This window comes from Mytilus trossulus, chromosome 14, assembly GCF_036588685.1.
Source record: "Mytilus trossulus isolate FHL-02 chromosome 14, PNRI_Mtr1.1.1.hap1, whole genome shotgun sequence".
In the NCBI taxonomy this organism is placed as follows: domain Eukaryota; kingdom Metazoa; phylum Mollusca; class Bivalvia; order Mytilida; family Mytilidae; genus Mytilus; species Mytilus trossulus.
Window position 1 is genome coordinate 13,436,086 of NC_086386.1, and position 25,439 is coordinate 13,461,524.

Sequence of the window (25,439 nt, forward strand, 5' to 3'; positions counted from 1 at the left end):
TATTCAACAGTTCGCACCACATTTGTAATGGTATTTGGATTAGTCCGAAACAATATTACAGTAATTTCTTATAATTTAATTCTAAATTCCATTTTAAACCGTAGAAAACCATGAAAAAACGTTGATGACGTCACAGTCACATAACTAAATTATGTCTTTGTGCTGATAACAAAATAACTTCAGCCAATCTGAAGATCGTTACATTCAAAATTTAATTATTAACAAATGAAATAAAAAAGACTATTTTATATCTTAACAACAATTTAGAATTTACTGTTGTGAAATGTCATCATACAACATGTACAATAAATCTTTGAATTATTTGTATTGGTCTACAGTAAATACTATACCCGTTTCTGATGATTTCAAACTACGCCTCATTTGAATATTACCTGCAATGGTCAACACTTTGTGAAGTTCTGAAGTAATGTGCATTGCCGTGACACACATACTACGTTGTTTACAATTGACCAGGTGTGTAAATGGGAAAGGTTTTGAATTGTTATATGATAATTATCATGGATAGATCAACGTTTGGAGATCATTCATGGTTACCTGTTTATATCATACTAATATTGTTTTGTTTTGTCTGAATTTGAATGTTAAATACAAAGATTTGCTATCTTTGTCCAAAACATTATGACAATCACACATTTGACTTGATACGAATCATCACTGGTAACGAGAAACTTGCAATCTCGTGCATACACAAAATAAATTGTAGTAGATACATATTGAACCAGACCACCAAAGATGTGATGTTCGGAGATATATTATGTGAATATAAATTAATGTTTGACTTTTTATAATATTTACACGATGTCAGGCAGCTCGAATTATTCGAAGGCACATGACATTGTATCACACTTCATGATGTGAATAATGGCTTTTTGTAACTCTTCTAATATAGGTTGCGGTTTATAAAATCATTAAAAGCCAAACATTCCATATGAACAGTATGCACAATTAAGTATCCAATTTGATTAATGATTTTCTTATAATTTATGTCTTTTGAAAAGATATAGGTGTTGGCAAATCTTGTTTTCTTTTTTTGACAAAAATATAGGTCAATTACAGATCGATCGATAGTTTATGCAATCTGCGTTTTGTTTATTCTAAGCTATACAGTAAATCAAATACATTCCTAATGTTCCCTATAAAATAATACCTATCTCTTAGTCCTGTATATCTTTTGATCTCAGACTGTATTAGCATATCTACTCTTGTGTGAATGCAAATGTATTTATTATAAAAAAAAGAGATGTAGAAAGATTGCCTATTAATAGATTATTCATGAAATAAATAGGCATTTAGTCTAGAACACACTTTTTTCTAAGACGTCTCTCTAAAGAACGCTTTGCCATAATGATCAATGATCTAACATTAACAACATTATATAAGCGTTTGTGAACACATTACAATGCTAAACAAGAATATAAATATGTAAGGAATGTTTATAACATTATGCATAATTACTGTGAATCTGTATATGAATTGCCTTTATGTATTTTAACAATCTTTATTCAATGCATTTGTTTGTGTGAACCCAAGTGGCATTCCATACGTTCCGCCAATCTTCCTGGTTAAAGGGGTCTTCTTATCGTTGATGTGTTCTTGTCCTGAACAGGCATGGCCACTGGATGTTTAAGCAGACGAAAATTAATCAAGCAATCAAATGTATAATAAGTTCATTTTTATAGCAAATTTCATTGAATCAAAGGAAACGAAATAAAACGAGACCTGATACCAAGGACACAACATATAACTTTTAAATACGCATACTTGACACATATGAAAAAACAGTTCATTTTACTAATTTACATGGTGCACAGGAATATAACATTTTATGGAAACTTCTCGTCCTGACATGTTTGCCATTAGACATTTAATCAAATTACAATCAATCAATCAATTAAATTAATGATTAATCGTCTTTTTTTGTAGGAATTTCATATGCATCCAAGGAAATAAAATAAAAACAAGACATGTTTACAAGGTTTAAGTAATAAAGATAATTGACATATATCAAAAGGATGTTCCGGATATTTACAAAGTGTACAAAGCTTCATGAACTTTTATGTCAATAGTAAACTACTTTAGTGTTGTTTCAAGAAAAGGTATTGACTTATTTGTGTCAATCATTTAGTGTTAGTAATACATAAATCATTGACTTATATCCAAAAAACACATTGATAACAACATCAAATAAACTGACTGCTTAATTTGGAAGTAAAAACACAGATTGCAAAGAACTTTATGCTAAAGTGCCAATTATGTCTAAATGCGAATCATTTGCTGAAAAAATGATACCATCTATGCTTTATTTCAGGCGGCTCACACGTTTGATCGATCTGAAGTCATATTTAATCTCTGGTGGATTGCAACTTATGTAAAAACTATAAACATGATAAAACATAAAAGCAAATCAATACTATTTATGATTGAATATTATGCACTGTGAAAGGTCTGAGTGCTTTTTTTGTTTGTCAAAAGAGAGGCGAAAAATACCAGAGGGACACTGAAACTCATAAGGCGAAAGTGAAATGACAACACAATGACTAAAAATAGAAAAGACAAACAATAGTACACACAACAAAACAAAGACAAATAGACGAAGCAACATGAACCTCATCAAAATTTGGGAGTGATCTCATGTTCCAAAATGTTTACTCTTATACAAACTTTTGAAATATGATCTAAAAAAATATGGGTGTCCAGTTTGTCCTGTTTGAATATTGAGAATGCCGCCATTTCAGGTGAGAAAAGAAATGTTTAATATTATGCCGCAAGTTTAAGAGATTGTTATACCTATATAACCCCCGCAATAACTATGTGACAAGTTGTTCAACTTCAATAAACCTCCTTTTCTAGCGGCATTCCAAGTTGTCGACAACCTCTCCGTTCAATCCCCTATTGAACGTGCATGACATATTTGCCGTTAGACGTTTAACCAAATTACAATCATTCAATCAATTAGTTAAATGTATAATATTTTTTTTAATAGTAAATGCACATGAATATGAGGAAATAAAATAAAAACAAGACATGTTTACAAGATGACCTCCTATGATGCATACGTTCCTGATATTTAGAAAAGTGTAAAAAGATCATGTTAGTGTTAATAATACATCAATAAATAATTCAAATCAAAACACACAGATAATATAAAAGACTCAAATAACTTGACTGCTTAATTAAGAAGTAAAAATTAGATTGCAAATAATTTGATAATCTTCCCGTCACTAAATACCAATTATGTAAAAAAAAGCGTATAAATTGCTGCAAAATGATACCATCTGTGTTTAACTTCCGTTTGATCTGATATTTTATTTCCTGAAAAATAGTCACTTCTGTAAAACTAAAATAAAGAAATAAACAACATTGCTATTTCCGATTGCATATCATGAACTTTAAAAGGACTGATGGCTTATTGTTGTCAAGAGAGCGGCGAAAAATATCAAGATATCACATGTATAAGTCAAAAGTAAACTGAATAAGCCATGGCTAATAAAGAAAACAGATAAATACTAGTACACATATAACAGCATAGAAAACTATATACTAGTACACATATCACAGCATAGAAAACTAAATACTAGTACACATGTCACAGCATAGAAAACTAAATACTAGTACACATGTCACAGCATAGAAAACTTACTATTAGTACACATATCACAGCATAGAAAACTTAATATTAGTACACATATCACAGCATAGAAAACTAAATACTAGTATACATATCACAGCATAGAAAACTAAATACTAGTACACATATCACAGCATAGAAAACTTAATATTAGTACACATGTCACAGCATAGAAAACTAAATACTAGTACACATATCACAGCATAGAAAACTAAATACTAGTACACATATCAAGCATAGAAAACTAAATACTAGTACACATATCAAAGCATAGAAAACTAAATACTTGTACACATATCACAGCATAGAAAACTAAATACTAGTACACATATCACAGCATAGAAAACTAAATACTAGTACACATGTCACAGCATAGAAAACTAAATACTAGTACACATATCACAGCATAGAAAACTAAATACCAGTACACATATCACAGCATAGAAAACTAAATACTAGTACACATATCACAGCATAGAAAACTAAATACTTGTACACATATCACAGCATAGAAAACTAAATATTAGTACACATATCACAGCATAGAAAACTAAATACCAGTACACATATCACAGCATAGAAAACTAAATACTAGTACACATATCACAGCATAGAAAACTAAATACTTGTACACATATCACAGCATAGAAAACTAAATACTAGTACACATATCACAGCATAGAAAACTAAATACCAGTACACATATCACAGCATAGAAAACTAAATACTAGTACACATATCACAGCATAGAAAACTAAATACTTGTACACATATCACAGCATAGAAAACTAAATACTAGTACACATCTCACAGCATAGAAAACTAAATACTAGTACACATATCACAGCATAGAAAACTAAATACTAGTACACATATCACAGCATAGAAAACTAAATACTAGTACACATGTCACAGCATAGAAAACTAAATACTGGTACACATGTCACAGCATAGAAAACTAAATACTAGCACACATATCACAGCATAGAAAACTAAATACTAGTACACATATCACAGCATAGAAAACTAAATATTAGTACATATATCACAGCATAGAAAACTAAATACTAGTACCGTATCACAGCATAGAAAACTAAATACTAGTACACATATCACAGCATAGAAAACTAAATACTAGTACACATATCACAGCATAGAAAACTAAATACTAGTACACATATCACAGCATAGAAAACTAAATACTAGTACACATATCACAGCATAGAAAACTAAATACTAGTACACATATCACAGCATAGAAAACTAAATACTAGTACACATACCACAGCATAGAAAACTAAATACTAGTACACATATCGCAGCATAGAAAACTAAATACTAGTACACATATCACAGCATAGAAAAGAAAACTAAATACTAGTACACATATCACAGCATAGAAAACTAATAGAAAACTAAATACTAGTACACATGTCACAGCATAGAAAACTAAATACTAGTACACATATCACAGCATAGAAAACTAAATATTAGTACACATATCACAGCATAGAAAACTAAATATTAGTACACATATCACAGCATAGAAAACTAAATACTAGTTCACATACCACAGCATAGAAAACTAAATACTAGTACACATACCACAGCATAGAAAACTAAATACTAGTACACATACCACAGCATAGAAAACTAAATACTAGTACACATATCACAGCATAGAAAACTAAATACTAGTACACATATCACAGCATAGAAAACTAAATACTAGTACACATATCACAGCATAGAAAACTAAATACTAGTACACATATCACAGCATAGAAAACTAAATATTAGTACACATAGCACAGCATAGAAAACTAAATATTAGTACACATGTCACAGCATAGAAAACTAAATACTAGTACACATGTCACAGCATAGAAAACTAAATACTAGTACACATGTCACAGCATAGAAAACTAAATACTAGTACACATGTCACAGCATAGAAAACTAAATACTAGTACACATGTCACAGCATAGAAAACTAAATACTAGTACACATGTCACAGCATAGAAAACTAAATACTAGTACACATGTCACAGCATAGAAAACTAAATACTAGTACACATGTCACAGCATAGAAAACTAAATACTAGTACAAATGTCACAGCATAGAAAACTAAATGCTAGTACACATATCACAGCATAGAAAACTAAATACTAGTACACATATCACAGCATAGAAAACTAAATATAAGTACACATATCACAGCATAGAAAACTAAATACTAGTACACATGTCACAGCATAGAAAACTAAATACTAGTACACATGTCACAGCATAGAAAACTAAATACTAGTACACATGTCACAGCATAGAAAACTAAATACTAGTACACATGTCACAGCATAGAAAACTAAATACTAGTACACATATCACAGCATAGAAAACTAAATACTAGTACACATATCACAGCATAGAAAACTAAATACTAGTACACATATCACAGCATAGAAAACTAAATACTAGTACACATATCACAGCATAGAAAACTGTACACATATCACAGCATAGAAAACTAAATACTAGTACACATATCACAGCATAGAAAACTAAATACTAGTACACATATCACAGCATAGAAAAACTAAATACTAGTACACATGTCACAGCATAGAAAACTAAATACTAGTACACATATCACAGCATAGAAAACTAAATACTAGTACACATATCACAGCATAGAAAACTAAATACTAGTACACATATCACAGCATAGACAACTAAATACTAGTACATATATCACAGCATAGACAACTAAATACTAGTACACATGTCACAGCATAGACAACTAAATACTAGTACACATGTCACAGCATAGACAACTAAATACTGGTACACATGTCACAGCATAGACAACTAAATACTGGTACACATGTCACAGCATAGACAACTAAATACTAGTACACATATCACAGCATAGAAAACTAAATACTAGTACACATATCACAGCATAGAAAACTAAATACTAGTACACATATCACAGCATAGAAAACTAAATACTAGTACACATATCACAGCATAGAAAACTAAATACTGGTACACATGTCACAGCATAGAAAACTAAATACTAGTACACATATCACAGCATAGAAAACTAAATACTGGTACACATATCACAGCATAGAAAACTAAATACTAGTACACATATCACAGCATAGAAAACTAAATACTGGTACACATGTCACAGCATAGACAACTAAATACTGGTACACATGTCACAGCATAGAAAACTAAATACTAGTACACATGTCACAGCATAGAAAACTAAATACTAGTACACATGTCACAGCATAGAAAACTAAATACTAGTACACATATCACAGCATAGAAAACTAAATACTAGTACACATGTCACAGCATAGAAAACTAAATACTAGTACACATATCACAGCATAGAAAACTATCACAGCATAGAAAACTATCACAGCATAGAAAACTAAATACTAGTACACATATCACAGCATAGAAAACTAAATACTAGTACACATATCACAGCATAGAAAACTAAATACTAGTACACATATCACAGCATAGAAAACTAAATACTGGTACACATGTCACAGCATAGACAACTAAATACTGGTACACATGTCACAGCATAGACAACTAAATACTAGTACATATATCACAGCATAGAAAACTAAATACTAGTACACATATCACAGCATAGAAAACTAAATACTAGTACACATATCACAGCATAGAAAACTAAATACTAGTACACATATCACAGCATAGACAACTAAATACTGGTACACATGTCACAGCATAGACAACTAAATACTAGTACATATATCACAGCATAGACAACTAAATACTGGTACACATGTCACAGCATAGACAACTAAATACTAGTACATATATCACAGCATAGACAACTAAATACTGGTACACATGTCACAGCATAGACAACTAAATACTGGTACACATGTCACAGCATAGACAACTAAATACTGGTACACATGTCACAGCATAGACAACTAAATACTAGTACATATATCACAGCATAGAAAACTAAATACTAAACGACACGAATTTTACCAACACTTGTGGTTGGTCTTATGTTCTCAAAATGTTTACTCAAATATTGACTTTTGCAATATGATTTCAAATAACGTGGTTTTCCTGTTTTGTGATTGAATCTGCAGTCATTTTAAATAAGAAAAGAGACGTTAAAGATGATGCCGCAAGTATAGATAGTGTTCTATCTATAGAACCCTCAGAAACAAATATTTTATGAGATATCCAGATCCATATACCCTCATCTTAAATTATCAACAATCTTTCAGATCAAACTCCTAATGCAGGGCATACCTATTGTAACGATTGTTAATTTGTTTTCGTACTGAACATATATGACATATTTGCCTTTAGACTTTTAACCTGAATACATCAATTAATTAAATAAATGTATAATCAGTTTATTTTCATCAAAAATTCATTTAGAATCCAAGGAATCACAATAAAAATACTTCAAGACCTGTTTGCAAGTTGAAATCAAATGATTTATAAAATATGCATACTTGACAGTTATCAACGCGATGTTCCTGTTATTTACAAAGTGTACAGAGATATACGATTTTTTTATGTAAATAGCAGGCTACTTTAGTTTTGTTTCAAGGAAAGGTATTGAAATTTGTGTCAATCATACAGTGTTTGTGTTACATACATCATTGACTTAAATCCAAAAGAGATGGTCAATAATAATAGGAGTGTTGCTGTCACATTAATACAAAACAAAACAGCACGCTTTATCAATTTGGAAATGCAAAATAATTTGCGAATACTTTGATTATCTTCATTATCATTTATGTAAATAGGAGCAAATGATGGTATTACTGTAAAAACCAGTGGCCCACACGTTCTGTTTAATTTTCTTTCTAAAGGATTACAATGGATATATACACCAATACAATGTCTGACATCAAAATATGCACTATATATGGAATTGGTGTCTTAATTTGTTTAAAAGTTACTTTTAATATGTACTTCTTAAATATGATTCCCAATAGTATAATTGTCCATTTTTTATTTTATTTTATTTATTTATTTTTTTTTAGCTTAAAGGTAATAGACATATATTTCTTAACAAAAGTATATATGACTGTTCATACTGAAGAAAATGTAATCTCTATTATTTCTGTGACAGTGACCTTAGCACTATATAAGGACACATGTGATTCGCGACGTGAAAGATAAACAACGAGTCCTCAAAACATGCTAAATAGAGTCAAAATTTACTAAATGGGGATTCAAACTTTCAAATACAAGTGAAGATTACAACGCCATGGTTAAAAAAAAAGGCAAGCCAAAAAAAGTACACAAAATACTTGATGAAAACCTAAAGACCGCCTATACGAACCCAACCGAATACTGGGGATGATCTCAAATGCTCAATTTCGGTAAGCAGATTGAAAATTGTAGTACAAACCCGGTAATAATTCTCTTGGGAAGGTAAAATTTCGGTCTTAATTGAATAACAACACAATTTGTTACTTTTGGAGAACGTGTATTTCAACAAACAAACGCAACTCCAATTGGAACCAACTTATCCCTCTTCTTGACGATTTGTCCCTTATTCATTCATATAAAAGCTACATTTATACCGGAACTTCCTATTCAAAAGAAGAGTAGTTAGCATTGTCCTTTAACCTTTTTTATATGCTTATGGAAAAACAAAGGATTTTTTTGAAAAATAATATTCTGCATTTAGATTGCATTGTCGTGTTATCTGCAAATACCGAATACTTATGACAAACTTATCAACGTTTTGAAATAAATCAAGAATTTTGTTTTTGCATTTTTTATCATTACTGTTTATTGTTATACGTATACACATATGAGTAATAAAAACAATGCAATGTCCAATGTCTTTTAACATTAATGTTCAATCATCAACATACACCATCGTCTCAGCATTATCTCAGTTATTCCTATACTTTTAAATTCAGTCTTGGTTGAATATAGATGTGTATTGCTCTTCATTCAACAATGTTAACACTTGAACTCTTTATTCTACCATACTGTACATGTAGTACATGTATCTCATAGCCTTGACACCTCGAAGTGTAAATAAGTGTACCTTGGAAACAATTGACCTATTTCTTATTGGTTGGTTATTACTTTTTTCTTAGCAACCTATATGCTGGTACTAACATTCTCCACATAATTGAATTGTCAGTACTATGGTTCTAACCATTCTCTGCATTAATCCATATAATGTCACATCCATTTCAAGCCACAGATATTGCGAATTTATCTATTTGGTTGTTTGATTCAATATACCAGATGATCAATCATCTATGAATGTATCAGAATCTCATGATACAATGTCTTCCTCGTCCTCTTCTTCTACAGAAGACATTGAACACGTGGAAAGACGACGTTTCAATAACAATTCTGGCCGTAAAGCGTTTGTCCATTTATCAACTTCTATCATATTGCTCGCTTCAAATGTCAATGCATTACCTTCAATATTGTCCGAAACCACACATATTCCATTCGCATTTGTCTTTTTCACTTGACAGTTCTTCAGGTTCAAGAAAACCGCAGTATTATTTAATTTGACATCTCTGCTGATAACGGCATAATGTTCAAATATGTTTCTGTATACTCTGACCATCATAGGAACTGTAATGGTTTGTCCATTGAATGATTGAGTCATCATTAATGTTCCTGTTTTCAATTCAGCTCCAGCAGTGCTAAGCTTAGCGCTATCTTTATCCAGTGAGACAACCATGTTAACAATATGTAGCAAGTCTTTCTGTTTAGGTAAATGTTATTTTGTGCAAATATCAGACTGATTTAACATTGTTTCTAATTCGTTCTTTATATATCGACAAGTCTTAGTCTTTCATTGGACAATTCATTCAGTCAACAATCCAATGAAAATGCAATTATTTATGGAAAAACATGCAAGCAATAAAAGGCATCAAATGATTGACAATATAATAAAATTGATGCATCAATGTCAGGACATCTGTTTATCTATACATCACAATGAACTGTCGTTACCTTGACTTAACATCAGGAAAAGTTCGAAAACTGTGAGCTATACATACCTTGTGGTCTACATTACTTCTGCTTGTTAAAGATGTGACTTGTTTACTTTAATTAAATACATAATTTGCATAAAAGAATAATGTTTCAAATACAAATTAATTGAGTCAGCACCAAGGTTGTCCGTTGGAAGTTCGATTCAATACCTCGGGTAACGAACGTAAAATATTATCTGTTGGATGAGAAATCCTCGCATAAACTTATATGCGATTGAATTGGTGACATATTAAAAGTCATTATAAAAAAATATGCAATAGTGTGTGCGTCAATAATAAGAGAAATCCATATCGCGATCGTTAAATTGGCATCACAAGAATTCCTGATAAAATTCAGACAACATTGTCTGTACACGTTCACACAATACGAAATATTCCTAAAATACAAGTTGTATAATTAACAATCAGATTGATGAAAAACTTTGGTTGAATTATCTATGTATACCTATCTATATGAAAGCAATGATTACTGGTGTTTATACTTTGTGTTTTATTGGAGTAATCAGCTAAACATCGATTCAATGAAAATACAACTATTTATAGAAACAAATGGAAATAGTTAACAATATCAAATGATTGACAAATGTATGGTTTGTATTTGACATTAACATGCAATTGGTGCACTAGTGAAAAGACATATACAATAGTGAACTGTAATAACCCTTACTAGATATCAGGAAAACGAAAACAAAAAAGTTGTGTTATGTATAGTATGTAGTATGTGGTATTTTTGTCTCCAGTTATGTTATGGTCAATTTCCGTGCGATTGGACACCAGTTTACGTTTGATTTTATGATGTATCTTGATTTAATCAATACAACAAAAATGTCTCTGTTCGAAAAGGTACCTTCGTAACAACCCTTTGATCAGTTCGTAAGCGATTTATTGCAGAAAAACATTTTACTCCTATATGCAACACATCATAATTTTCATTGTTATGTTGCAGTCCACGTTTCTATTTAGTTAAATATGATACGCCGAAAGATAAGGTTTAACTGTTCAATAAACTCTTTAGTTGGGCTTTATGTGAGCTATTGCAAGTCAATATTCCTATCCATATAATGTTCACACACTAATCTTACTGTATTTCTCGTATTATCCCTTGTCAACCCATTTGGTGCACATACCAATAAGTTCATGGTATATTTTCCCCGTCTTTGATATTTATGTAATATTTGCAGTTCAGAGTTCCATAAGCAACAATACATTACTTAAAAGTATTTGATATATATAAACAGATTTTCACAAAAGTGCAATTTGACATTTTGTTAAAAAATTTGAGTATTCATTTTAAGTTGTCAGTTTAGAATAATTCTAAGTCTTTCACACATTTAACGTAAACACAAAAAAGACGATTTGTCATGATTGTCAATGAGACACCTCTCAACAAGTGACCGTGTTAGTACGTTTTATGGACGCAATCGCATTTTCTTGCTTACTTTAAAAGCACACTTGAAAAGTTTGGAGGAAGATCTTGCTGCTCAGAGCTAGGATTTTTATGTGTGTTTTGTGAACTATAGTTTGCCTTAAAGAATTTGTTCAGCCAAGTTTATTTTCAACTTACGAGTTCAATGTCCTTCGTGTGACTTTTACCTCTCTTTCAAAATCTGTGGATGGAACTCATGTAATCCAGAAAAGTAATAACTAGTATAACTAGCGGCGGCTATCTTGTTCAAGCAAGCAAGAAAATTGATAAATTACGTACTGATTAATTATATTATATGTTTTTACATCAGAAGAAAGGAGGACTGAAGTGTACCTACGAACAGATAAACATAACTACTTCAATTATTAATTAAATGTATATAACATTTCTAAACGAAGGTAAAAATAATATTTAAGATGTTATAGTTCCATAGATTTGAAGTAGTATATTAGTTTCAACATTCTATATACAGACTTAATAAGTAGTTTTACTAGGACTAGTTTTCAACGTGTATGATTAGTTATGCAATTCATTGTAGGTTTCCATTACCTGCCACTTCCTACTACCTAAAATAGAATAGAAAAGTACTCTCATATTAGTGATGATTTGCTTTTTTTGTATTTTTAGGGGGATATACAAGTTCCCGGCCGCGTTCACCCTCTATTTTTGTTAAATGTATTTCTTTTTGTATCCATCTGATTAGCCTTTTTCAACTGATTTTTATAATTCGTTTGTATGTTGTACTGTTACACCAATGTCCAATGTAAGGGCGTGGGTTTGGATCCCGCTTACATGTTTAATCCGGCCACATGTTTTATTGATGTGCCTGTCCCAAGTCAGGAGCCTGTAAATCAGTGGTTGTCGTCTGTTGATGTGTTACAGATTTGTTTTTGTTCATATTTGTACATAAATTAGACCGTTAGGTTTTTTCTCGTTTGAACATTGTTTTACGTTTTTCATTACGGTGCCTTTTATAACTTAAAATGCGGTTTGGGTTTTGCTATTTTTTTAAGGCCGTACTATGACCTATAGTTGTTTATTTCTGTGTCATTTTGAAGAGTTGTCTCATTGGCAATCATACCACATCTTATTTCTTATATATATACACATGTACGGTCAATAAATTTCAAAAGAAAAAAAAACTAATTATAAAACTTTTTCTTTAAAGTTTGATCATTTCACACGTGTAGGAAATACAAGTGATTTAAAGTAAACAAAATTTAAGATATGTGCCAGAAGACAATATAATTTTTACGATATACATATCTGACACATATCAATACTATTTTCCTGATATCAACACGTTGAATAAATAAAGTTATTATGACATTTTATGTAAATCGCAGATAACTTTATTGTTGTTCCACAGAAAGTTCTTGACACATATGTCTCTATCATTTTGTGTAAGTAGTACATACAGCATAACACATTGTTTCAGAGTAATCTAATAGCACTATGTGAATCCCATTAATACGAAAGACAAATAAACTCATTAATTGAGAAGTGTAGAACAGTTTGCTTATGTTTTGATGACCATGATCGGTAGCCAGTCCGTCTTGGTTTGAAAACATAGTGGTTCGTATCCTTTATTATAAATTATTATAAATTAAGGAATGTATCTCCCTCATGCAAAGCTCTAATTCCTTTCACGGATTTTGGCTATACTTTTTGGACCTTTTGGATTATAGCTCTTCGTCTTTATATAAGCTTTTGATTTCAAATATTTCGGCCACTAGCATCACTGAAGAGACATGTATTGTCGAAATGCGCATCTGGTGCAAGAAAATTGGTACCGTTTATTTTGTTAGACTCATCAATAGGTATGGACACATTAAGGAGGCCATAGCAAATGTAAAGTTCAGAAGCTTTATTAGCCGCAAATTCCCAAACATAGTGTCAAATGCGACCAAAGTAATCAAGATATACAATATGAAAATACTGGGTGTTATATGCAATTCGTTTTTGCTAAAATGTTGTTCCTCTGAAATTTGATTTCCATTTGGCTATTAATTCTCAGACTTATTAATAAACACATTGTTTCGTGATAAACGAGTCGTTACAAACATACCCTGCGAAAGAACCCCCCCCCCCCCCCCAGTGAAATGCGGCTAACCTAAACAACTTCTGAAAAGGGGGCTCACTTTTGTAACAATTAACAAATCACATTTTGTTATGATAATATTTTTAAATAAACCAAATGTTGGAGGTACAAAGATAAGATAAATTGTCTTTTAAATCTGGCTGATATGTAAATTACTTTAGATTTTTCAACAGCAATTGAACTCACAAAATTACAAACTTAAAGGATATATTAGATGTCATAGAGTCACACGTTCTAACAAGATGCTACGTAGGATCTCCAATACCGTATAGAGTTAAATTATTTCTTCGCAACAAGCAGCAGCCGTCTCGTTGCTAAAGTCGCATTATTTTTCTATTATCTGAGCACTTCTTTAATGCATGCCTTCGCTAATATTCTACCTTGCAGTATTTTGGAAAATAAAATTAATTTGTTTTTGTATGAAAATAAATCAACTAATAACCACAGCTTTCTTAAGACAGTTACACCAGTAATAAAATTCATAGAATTCAAACGGTTTGATAATGAAGAATAGCCATGTCAACTGCTAAATATATATCATATGGTATCGGGTAGAAAGTTGTCTCATTGACAATAATAACACATCTTTCTATTCTTATAGTACACGAATATTTCATTCGGGTTTGTCTTTTTCATTTGATAATTCCTAAGATTGAGATGTACCACAGCTTTGGTACACTTAACATCTCTGTTAAAAATGGAAAATTGTAAGCATCTGTCTTTATATACTCGGACTATCCTATGAACTGACATATACTGATTATTTAATGTTTGCACCATCAGTATAAGTCTTATCTTCATTTAGCTCTTGTGGTGTTAATCTTGATTTTTTGATGGTACGTTAACGTTTATCCACTGACACAATCATTTCAATAATATGTAGCAAAACTTTAAGTTCTGAAAGATGTTCTTTCGTGCAAATATCAGATTGATTTAAAACCTTTTTTTATTATTATTTGTTCTTTATATATCCATGAAGCCAAGATATGTAATGTATTTAATTGAAAAATTCATTAAGACAACGACACAATAAAAATTCGATTATTTTCAACAAATCCATTTGAGTACTAAATGACAAACAATGATTGACAATTATGTGGTATATTTTTGACAATACCATAGCATTGATGCATCAATGTTATAAGCCATATGAATAAGTTATATACTGAAGTGTCGTAACCTTGACGTTTTATCAGGAAGAAAAAGGAAGAAAAGTTGTCAAATATACATAGTATGTGGTCTTTATCTCTTCAGTTATTTAAAGTTATGCTTTATTTACTTGTAATTAAAGGAAGAATTTGTATAAAGAGTATAATGTATTGAAACCCTCGTGGTATTTTCAATACAATGATTGCTCCAAATTTACATGTGATATCTCAGTTGTGGAAAGTAAAACGTTATCTGTTCAATAAAGAATCATTGCAACAACTCTTTGCTGTTGTAGATAAACTCATCATAGACCAGGACTAAATTTTGTATATAAGCCAGACGCGCATTTCGTCTATAAGACTCATCCGTGACGCTCGAATCTAAACAAAGTTACAAATTCCAAACAGAGTACAAAGTTGAAGAGCATTGAGTACCAAAACTCCTTACAGTTTTGCCAAATACAGTTAAGGTAATCTATGCCTGAGAAAGAAACGCCTTAGTATTTCGAAAATTCAAAATTGTGTAAACAGTTGTAGGTGATATTTGAATGAATTATTTTTACCCTATATCTAACACATTTTCGTTGTTCTATGACAGTCACATTCCCCGTACGTAATGCCTTTTGATGAAAGATTTTCCTAAAAATGCACATTTGACAGATTGTTGTAAATTTGACTATTCATTTTAAATTGTTCGTCAAGAAAAAGAAAAAAAATCTATATCTCATATATATTCATCATACTTTCAGGTAAAAATTTTAAAAGAGAAAATAAGCTCTCAAACCACTTTTTGTGTCTTTTGCACCAGTATTTATTTTAAAGGGAAGTGAATAAAGTTGACGTTCACCAACCATCTCAATGCTATACCATTGTCAATTATACCTTATCTTTTTTATCTTTATATTTGATAGTTTTGTCAACGATATTTTATGAAATTTTGTTTTTGTGAAATTGTAGAACTCAAAGGGCTGCAACTGTCACTTAAATCAATAAATTATTATCTTTACGACTGGTATTTCTTGTTTGTGTGTGTGTTGGTGTGTGTTGCTATTCTAATGTTTCGTAGCGATAAAGGTCGGTTGTGCCTTTAAATTGACCAGGATTCCCTATAGCATGTATAATAAATCAAACTATTGTACAAAATGCTTTTAAAAGTAATATTTGTTTCGTGTATTAGTTGCTCTACATGTGATCCTACACAAATATTTCTTCATTGCGTGGTACAACATCTTCTTCAAATTGAATTAAGACAAATTATTTAGCATTTGACAACGTTAATTTACTAAAAGTGACAATTTACGAGATAATGATATTATCACTTATAATCATGTTTAATTCATCAAACAGTAAATATTCTCATTAACGACACAAATCTTTTTTACAGTTTTATGTCGGTTTGAAGTTAATGGCAGACACACCTGACATATATGTGACATTTCATACTTTAAATAATCAATGTATGAATAATTGTTCTGTTACTTAAACAATGCTTGTCTTTTTACTTTAATAATGTATTGTGTCAAAGTTGTCATTGACTTTTCATTTTACGCCCAATAATGTACCATCTTGTAACATTGCAGAAAACGATGATGAAAAGCTAAAATTAAAAAATATATCAGAGTACCGTCTTTAGCAATGGTCAAGCATTAAATCGCACGATTATGAAGATATTTCCATAGAGGTACAATAACATTGCGAAATAAGTTACACAAAAAATACATGTGATAGGCATACTAATATCGTCAGTAGCAAATAGTTTATGCATTTATGCATCTGCCAATTTGGTTTTTCTCTTCTTACGTGTAAATTGCGTTACCGGATTTTTACCAGAAATGTCACGTTGAGGTTACTGCATATAGAAAACATTTCGGTGAATATTTGTCTTGATGCCAACAGTTAAAATAAAGTAAATTTCTTTTGATATTGGAAAAATTAAAGACTTTTCTATAATAGAACAAAATGCTTATGAAGTATAATTTTTTTTATTAGTCATATAATAAAAACTAGCCATTTAGTTTTATGTAACATGTGCATTTTTTGTTTAATTTTAAGTCATAAGAAACCTCAAATTAAAAAAAAATATTGCATATGTTATTTTTTATAACTCATGGATAGTTTTCATTATAAAACTTATGTACACATACATTTTTCTAAAGAAAATTCTTTAATTTGTTTATATTTAGAGGAAGTTTACTTTGTTTAAATTGCATGCTTCTAGGAAGCAATTCTCCGACATATTTTCCGTATGCAAAGCGACCTCAGTGTGAACCATCTCGTAAAAATCCGCTGATCGCAATACGACTGGATGTCCTTAAAATAAATTATAATGTGATTGTACACGATAAGCAAGTTCTCAATATCCATGCTTTTTTGTTGATTGTTGTCAAACAGGTGAAAATAGTTAAACTTCGGCTTCAAAACACGAATTTTAATTGTTTTCACAACAACACTGATCACTGAAAAAAAATGACGATTATACGAAATTTATGCGAAAAAGTGATAACATCATGCACAAAAGACTAAGTTTGTGATGTATGCATTGGTTCTAGAATTAAAATAACATTATTGTTCACCGATCACTCGTTTCATATGACTTTAAAGCATTCATATGACTTTAAAAAAAAAAAAAGAAGATGTGGTATGATTGCCAATGAGACACCTCTCAACAAGAGACCAAACTGACACAAACATTAACAACCATATGTCACCGTACGGCCTTCAACAATGAGCAAAGCCCATACCGCATAGTCAGCTATAAAAGGTCCCGTAATGACAATATAAAACCATTCAACGTGAAAACTAACGGCCTTATTTATTTAAAAAAAAAAACGAAAATCAAATATGTAACATAAAAACAAACGACAACCACTGAATTATAGGTTCCTGACTTAGGACAGGCACATACATACATACTGTGGCGGGGTTAAACATGTTGGCGGGATCCCAACCGTCCTCTTAACCTGAGACAGTGATATAACATGCAGTACAACATAAGAACGAACGATAAAAATCAGTTGAAATCTTAACTCATCAGATTGACAAAAATACAAGTGGACGTGGTCGAGTAATTGTTCCTCCAAATAACAAAAAGACACTAGGAAAAGATCTGAGAGTACTCACAGTGTTAACTGACAGCTAGTTCAACGCCACAAACACCTCGTTAGCTCGGTTTGCTAACATCATTTGTAAATCTGATAAATATATAAAAATTCTATAAATAAAAGAATTTTTTTATCTGAAGGCATATACTCGACTTCAACAATGTTTGGTACATTTTTTTGATTTTTGTTTTCAAATTCTAATGCTCTTTAAATTCTTACATTATTGGAACATTGATACATGTGTAACTGTTTGTACCTAATCAAAAGTTAACAGCATACTTTGATTGAATTACATAGTAAACAATCTCCAATGACTGGTCCGGTGCTTTGCTTTTGCGCCAATTGGCATTTCATTTGCGCCAAAAAAATCTTTCATTTGCGCCACAAACCATATTTCATTTGCGCCAAAATTAAAACCTTTCATTTGCGCCAATAATTCAAGTAAATACAGGTAAATAGAATAAATAAATGATTTTTTCATAAAACACTTTTAATAATAAAGACAGTTTTTGTTTGCATAATTAAATATATAAAAAAATCAGTTACAAACAAAAGGTATTTTAAAACTTCTTTAAACACAGGTCTGTTCTATAAACAGAGTAAAAATTCAGTACATCGTTCCTGCAGAAGGTGCAAAAATTAACTAAGTAGTGAAAACGATTGAGAAGCTCCCCTCATATAATCAATGTTGTGAGTAGTATTGATGTAAATGGACAATAGATGGGCAATAGACACCTGAAAACAATAGGTGATTTAACAGGTTTAAACTGTGTAACTGAGTGGACCGTATCAAATGAAACTCGGGTGTTTGTTTATTTTGCTATCTTCTGCAGACTGGAAAAAAATGCACATCAAAATGCAGGTAAGTTTTTCATTTTCTGAAACGTAGACTTCATATAACTTTTATATATCTAGTTCCTGCCATGCCTTAAAACTTTCCTAAATGTACCAGTTTGTCTGTACTCATAGTAGTTTTTGAGGTGTAAACACGGCCATATTTTTCAATTCCTTATGATGAACCTTCATGGGAATAGAACAACCTCATTTTTTTCTATAACTGCATCAGGTTTTTTCTTTTAAAATGAAATAAATGAATGTCGCGGACTTCATAAGGTATGCCCGTGCCTTGCGCAGGGTACCTTTTAGTTTTAACATTTTCTTAAATAAAAATAAATTATTTTCGCGGACTTCATAAGGTATGCCTGTGCCTTGTGCAGGGTACCTTTAAAGTTTTAAAATTTCTTACAGCTAATTTCCAAAAGCATGTAGAGCAAGACTTTAGTTAGCTTCCTTGCTTTGTTTTAAAAATCTTTTTTCTGAAGATTGCGTGTACTTTTATTAATTATGAACGCCATAAACCTTAATTATTGTATGCTGTTACACTTATTTAAGCAAAAAAACACATATAACACCATAAAAAATCTTGTTCTCGGGATATATTATCTTGTTTTCTGGATATTATGTTGTTCTCGTAGTTCTCGGGAAATCGTGGTACCCCATTTGTAAGCATAGTATATTATAGTAAGGTTATAATTCTGTCCATATTAGTTGTTATTCTGGCTTTGCAATTTTTATGATACACTTAAAAAACGATTTTTAATATGATGCATATAATAAGCTATATACCGTATGTGTGATCATAAAAAATACAGACTTATTTCCTCTATATGTCTATATGAACTGACAACGTCCATCTATACACCTAAAAAATGTAAACATTTCATAATTCAAACCTCAGTTATGTAAGTATGAACATTCATCCAGGTGAAATACTGTAGAAACAAATCTTATTCACTATACAACAATGAATATTTTACTTTTCTGGTACCTGTATTACCTGTGAAATGGCGCAAATGAAGTTTTTTTATTTGGCGCAAATGACATATAACCTTGTGGCGCAAATGAAAGATTGGATTTTTTAAAAATTGGCGCAAATGAAATGCGCCCGACTGGTCGATAGTTTAACTAATGATCTTTGACATTTTTAACGGGAAATAGTTCAATATAATGAAAACCTGATTAACACGATATGTTTATCTTAAGAATAGTTATGTTAATTATAGAAATCCGGATGTAAACAAACTTGAAAAGATTTCCTGTGTAATGTACAATGTTGTTAGAGATAATGTTAATTCAGGTCAATTGATATATTTGTTTTATTTTGAATAATATGTTTACCCTCTTTTTCAGTGTTTGAAAAGAATCTTCATCTAGTGCTGGTCTTCTCACAACCTTGTCTTTCTGTCGGATAGCCTTTTGCACGAAATAGTTTTAAGCGCAGGTATATTTGGCCCACACTTCATTCATCAGCGCCTGAAATAAATAAAAGGAAACATATTGCAAAATGAAATTAATAGCTAATTAAGGAAAACGAGTGGCAGAAACTGAAAGAGATATAATTTAGATTGTACACTTTGTTCCTCTTTCAGGCTTAAAATTTGTTTTATATGCCTTAGTAAATGCATTTCTCATATTATATAGCATGCGCTGACAGTGTTTGTGGTCAATTTAAACATCCCTTGGGTGTAAATTGTGCTTGCCTGGAACAGTTCATGGAAAAGTGTGCATTTATCCTGAATGCAAGTTAATGACATAATTTTGTTAAACAAAAAAGACTCAAGCGCGTCAATAATTTTCAGCTGGGGAAAGGTAAATCAACGTGTGGCACAAACCCACCTGATCGATAGTCTATTACAACAATTAGTGTTTAAAAGTCGACGAACAGGTTACAAAAAAAAATATTTTTGTGTTGTTAAGGCTGCTGTGCTGCTGTGTCATTAACTTATACCCGACACCCTTTTTTACTTCACAAATAGTGTTGTAGAGTTGTAATTTCTGACTAGTTAATTTTTGTGTCATATTGTCCCTTTTTGAGGGTTGTCTCATTGGCAATCACGCCACATATTTGTCAAAATTACTAATCGCTTCGCCCATGCGAATGTTTTTTATACATGTAAATTCATTTAAAACTGAACTTTTTAATTAGACAACAATGTAAGATCTTCACATAACTACCAACCACCCTGTCTTAAATACTGATTTATTATTTTCATAAATAATTACATAACATTAATGTGTCATAAGATTTTGTTCTTTTGACAGAAATTGCGAGGGAGGTTTTCCTAAATCATATAATGTATTTTATTTCGCAATTAAACGCAACATTTGTAATTGAGTGTGTATCTGATGAGAAGGTCACTACAATGCATTAAAATTTATATAGGAAAACATACAACACAATTAAATCGCTAACATGAAAAATATAGATTTCTAAGTGAAACCGCCTCTGTCAGGGTGGCCGTATTACTGTTGTAATGACAATGGAGTCTATTCTTCCTGATAAACATAATATGATTATATCGGCTGAGGACATTTTAGCGCATTGATAAGACATTTGAGCGAGAGAGAAAATATCGGACGTTTTAGCGCCAAACTAGAACCAATTTTATGTATTATATTAGCTTTAGATAATCTGATATGTCATTTTACTTTTTGATGAAAGTGAAGTGTCACAGTACATTAAAGATGGCATATTTTTGTTCTAATATTGATTCACTTATAGAGTCTTTGCATTGGAAATTAACACATTTCTTCTTAAACCAGTTGTTGGCATGATACATCTTTTTTATGATGGTATGATACTAAACCCTCAACTGGAGGGATTCTGCTTGATGTTCATATGATGACTACATAATCTTTCAATCAGTTTAATTGAAGTCTGGAGCTGGCATTACAGAAATTTAATAGTCCTTTGTTTTAATAATGTATCATTGTCATTTTGTTTAGTTTCTTTTGTTATCTTTTCTGACATCGCACTCGGACTCCTTTTCAACTGACTTTAACTGTGCGTATTGTTGTATGCTTGTTCTTTTTCTAAATTGGCTAGAGGTATAAAGATATCTAAAAAAACATGTATTTTGCGCCTATCCCAAGTCAGGATCCTCTAGCCTATACTAGTCTTTTATGTTTTTTTTATTCTAGTTTCTTTTACATATTTCGTAATTTAGTACATTTTTGTTAAGGGGCCCGCTGAAGCACGCCTCCGGTCGCGGTATTTTCTCGCTGTATTGAAGACCCGTTGTTGACCTTCGGCTGTTTTCCACTCATTGGTCGGATTGTTGTTTCTTTGACTCATACCCCATTTTCATTGTCAATTTGAGTGTCAAAATAAGCATAGTTGGATTATATTGGCTTTAGATAAACCGACTGTGTCATGGAGGCTATTTCATCTGTTTAAAGAAAGTGGATGCTATAATTTTAGATAAATATGGTGCCAATAAACTAAATCCCTACGAAATTCTTATAAACGTGAGAGTGTATCACCCCCCCACACCCCCTTTTAACTTGAACTGGAGCAGAACCCAACCAAACGTTTATAAGCAGCTGGAAAGGGCGTGTATTTGTTCGCAAATCTAGCAGTATTTAACCGACGCATTTGTGATGTTTCTTTAATTCTAAGTTCAAATAAATACATGCATACCGACAATTGAATATCGAAACAAAACTACACGTCGAGTCAATGTACCTTCATGACAAAAATGTTTTGATCACATATTTTGCGTCAAGTATCTCTCTTTTAACTAGGCTAATTAGTTTTAAAACAGGATGTTTTCCCAAATCATACGTGTTACTTTTCTCAAGAAACACAATTATTGAGGTTCACTTAACATACAGCCACAAACTAATGTTTTAAGTGAATCGATGATAATATCAAGTCTCATATGTAAGGGACACAGTGTCACAAGGTTATTAATTACACAAGAAACATACAACGTACAAATATGTTGTTAAATGTAAATCTAATTTTCCGTCGTATATATAATGGTCGATTTCCTTCATTTAACCTGTGCATAACTTGGCTGGATGTCGTTAATGATTATGTGTGTTGATAATTTTATATTTAAAATTGTGTTTAACTATGTATGTGCGTTATATTTTTTAAAGTGAATTTATTTAAAACACAAGAAATAGACTTATCAAATGCAAAATTCTAGCATGAAGGTTATTACTTCGTTTGGATTGAAAACTATACCATTTCAACAAAGTTATGAAGGATTAGAAATAAAATGTGGAAGCTTATTAATGGACCAAACTTGCAATGGAAAAACACAACAAGCACCAGTATTTGTAAGAATTTATAAAACTCTTTTCGATCATTATGCTATTGTTTACCGGAACGAACTAATACCAAGTACTGCAGTTTACATTAGTCTGAAAAACTGTCAGGTGTACAAGGGTGACAAAGATGACATCAAGGTCATACCGGACAATTTAGAGGGCACTAAAATAACCTTTAAGGTAGCAGAAGCGTTTGACGTAGACAAATGGGTCGAGGCATTAACGCCGACATGTAATGTTATCAACGACAGTCTGTATCAGTCGTTTACACCACCAGCGTCGCCGCTCATTCCAAAGTCTCCTACGATGCCTCCATTACCGGAAGTTGAAGAAAGCTGATTGTTTAAGGGAAATATAGATAATAATTGTATTTGAACTGTATTTTTTGTTTGATTCATAAGTTAAACATGTATTTCGACTCATTAAAAAAGTCTTTCCAAAACGTTTGACAGCGTAGTTTGAAAGATTTCTATATTATACTTTTAATTTTGATATAATTTCCGTAAAATTTGACTGTTGACATAATTTGTTCTAACATGAAATAATCTTATGTGGGATTTTGAAAAGGCAAACATCGACCTTCTATCTATATTGGCGTGGATCAGTTAAAAATACAATTGATGCAGTTACTAAATTAAATTATATAAAACTTAAGATTGAATGTTGTACACGTTCATAATCTCAATACTGGACTATTATAGGTGTATATACGGTCCAATATCTCGTCACCATGTCAAAATCATGTTTTTTACCATGTGTAACGTAAAAAGAATCGTTCACAAAAAGATTTTCGTATACTAAATACGAACAAAAAACCATCCAAGAATAAATCTATTTGTATTACTAGTAGTTAATATTTCGATAATAATCATTTTTTTTAATCATACTTATAACTCTCTTGTCTTATATACATGTAGTTCTCAAATCAAGGTGATCTTTTCATCGTATGTGGTTTTTCCATCAAAATAAACAGATTGTCAAATGAGAAAGCATTTTTTAAACAATATTGATATAACTGATTGTGAGACAAGTGGCATGTCACCATCTAAAAACGATGTTATCTGATAAATAAAAGTTTTATAATTTTGAATTCAAAAGGTAAAAAGAGGTGTTATCAAAGTTACCTTATGTGTTGTTCAGCATTGCATATATGTTATAAGTTAACGTGTTCAAATGAAGATTGATCTGGCATGGAAATCATGCAATTCAATTACCAGTAATCTAATTACAAATATATTTGCTTGGATTTAATGTTTTTTCAAACGATTTACAGAAGCTTATTGTTTATTATAAGTATCATTCAACTACCTCGATTTTGTTTAATTTTGTGTAAAAAAACATACTTTGTATCTATCTATGACACGTGAATGCGGTGTGTGCAAACTCAAAGCAACGACTCAGCGCTGAAGTAGCAAAGACCACATTTTATTTCGTTTGGCTATGTCAATGTATGACTGTTGTGTCATGGCAGGTCGCTATAATAATGTTGAATCTGGCGCCTCATGTATGGAGAGTATCACGTTCTAAGCGTTTAAGACAATTTTCAATACATTTAGTTTTTAATCATCCGTACGAGGCTTCAAGACAGCTAATTTAGTCTTATCTGATCAACCGTCATGTTTCAGTTCCTGGTATGTTTTTCGGTTTTTAAAAAGACATAGTATATTTCATATGCAGGTATTCATGTTTAAACAAAAATGAAAGCATACCTCGACTAAAAAAATTAAATGTCGAAACCCATGTTGGACAAGTGGTTTAGGGCACTACATGCTGCAGGAAGGTGGTATCGTGATGTCGCTGAAATCACGCCGAGGAAACAACTAAACA

The 25,439-nt window shown here is 31.3% G+C and overlaps 1 protein-coding gene across 1 annotated transcript; it reads left to right on the forward strand.

The window, feature by feature from the left end:
• Positions 1-23,107: 23,107 nt before the first annotated feature.
• LOC134696699 (uncharacterized) lies at positions 23,108-24,091 on the forward strand. The gene has a single exon (XM_063558621.1). The coding sequence runs from the start codon at positions 23,475-23,477 to the stop codon at positions 23,949-23,951; it is 477 nt and encodes a 158-aa protein (XP_063414691.1). The 5' UTR covers positions 23,108-23,474; the 3' UTR covers positions 23,952-24,091.
• The last annotated feature ends 1,348 nt before the right edge of the window (positions 24,092-25,439 follow it).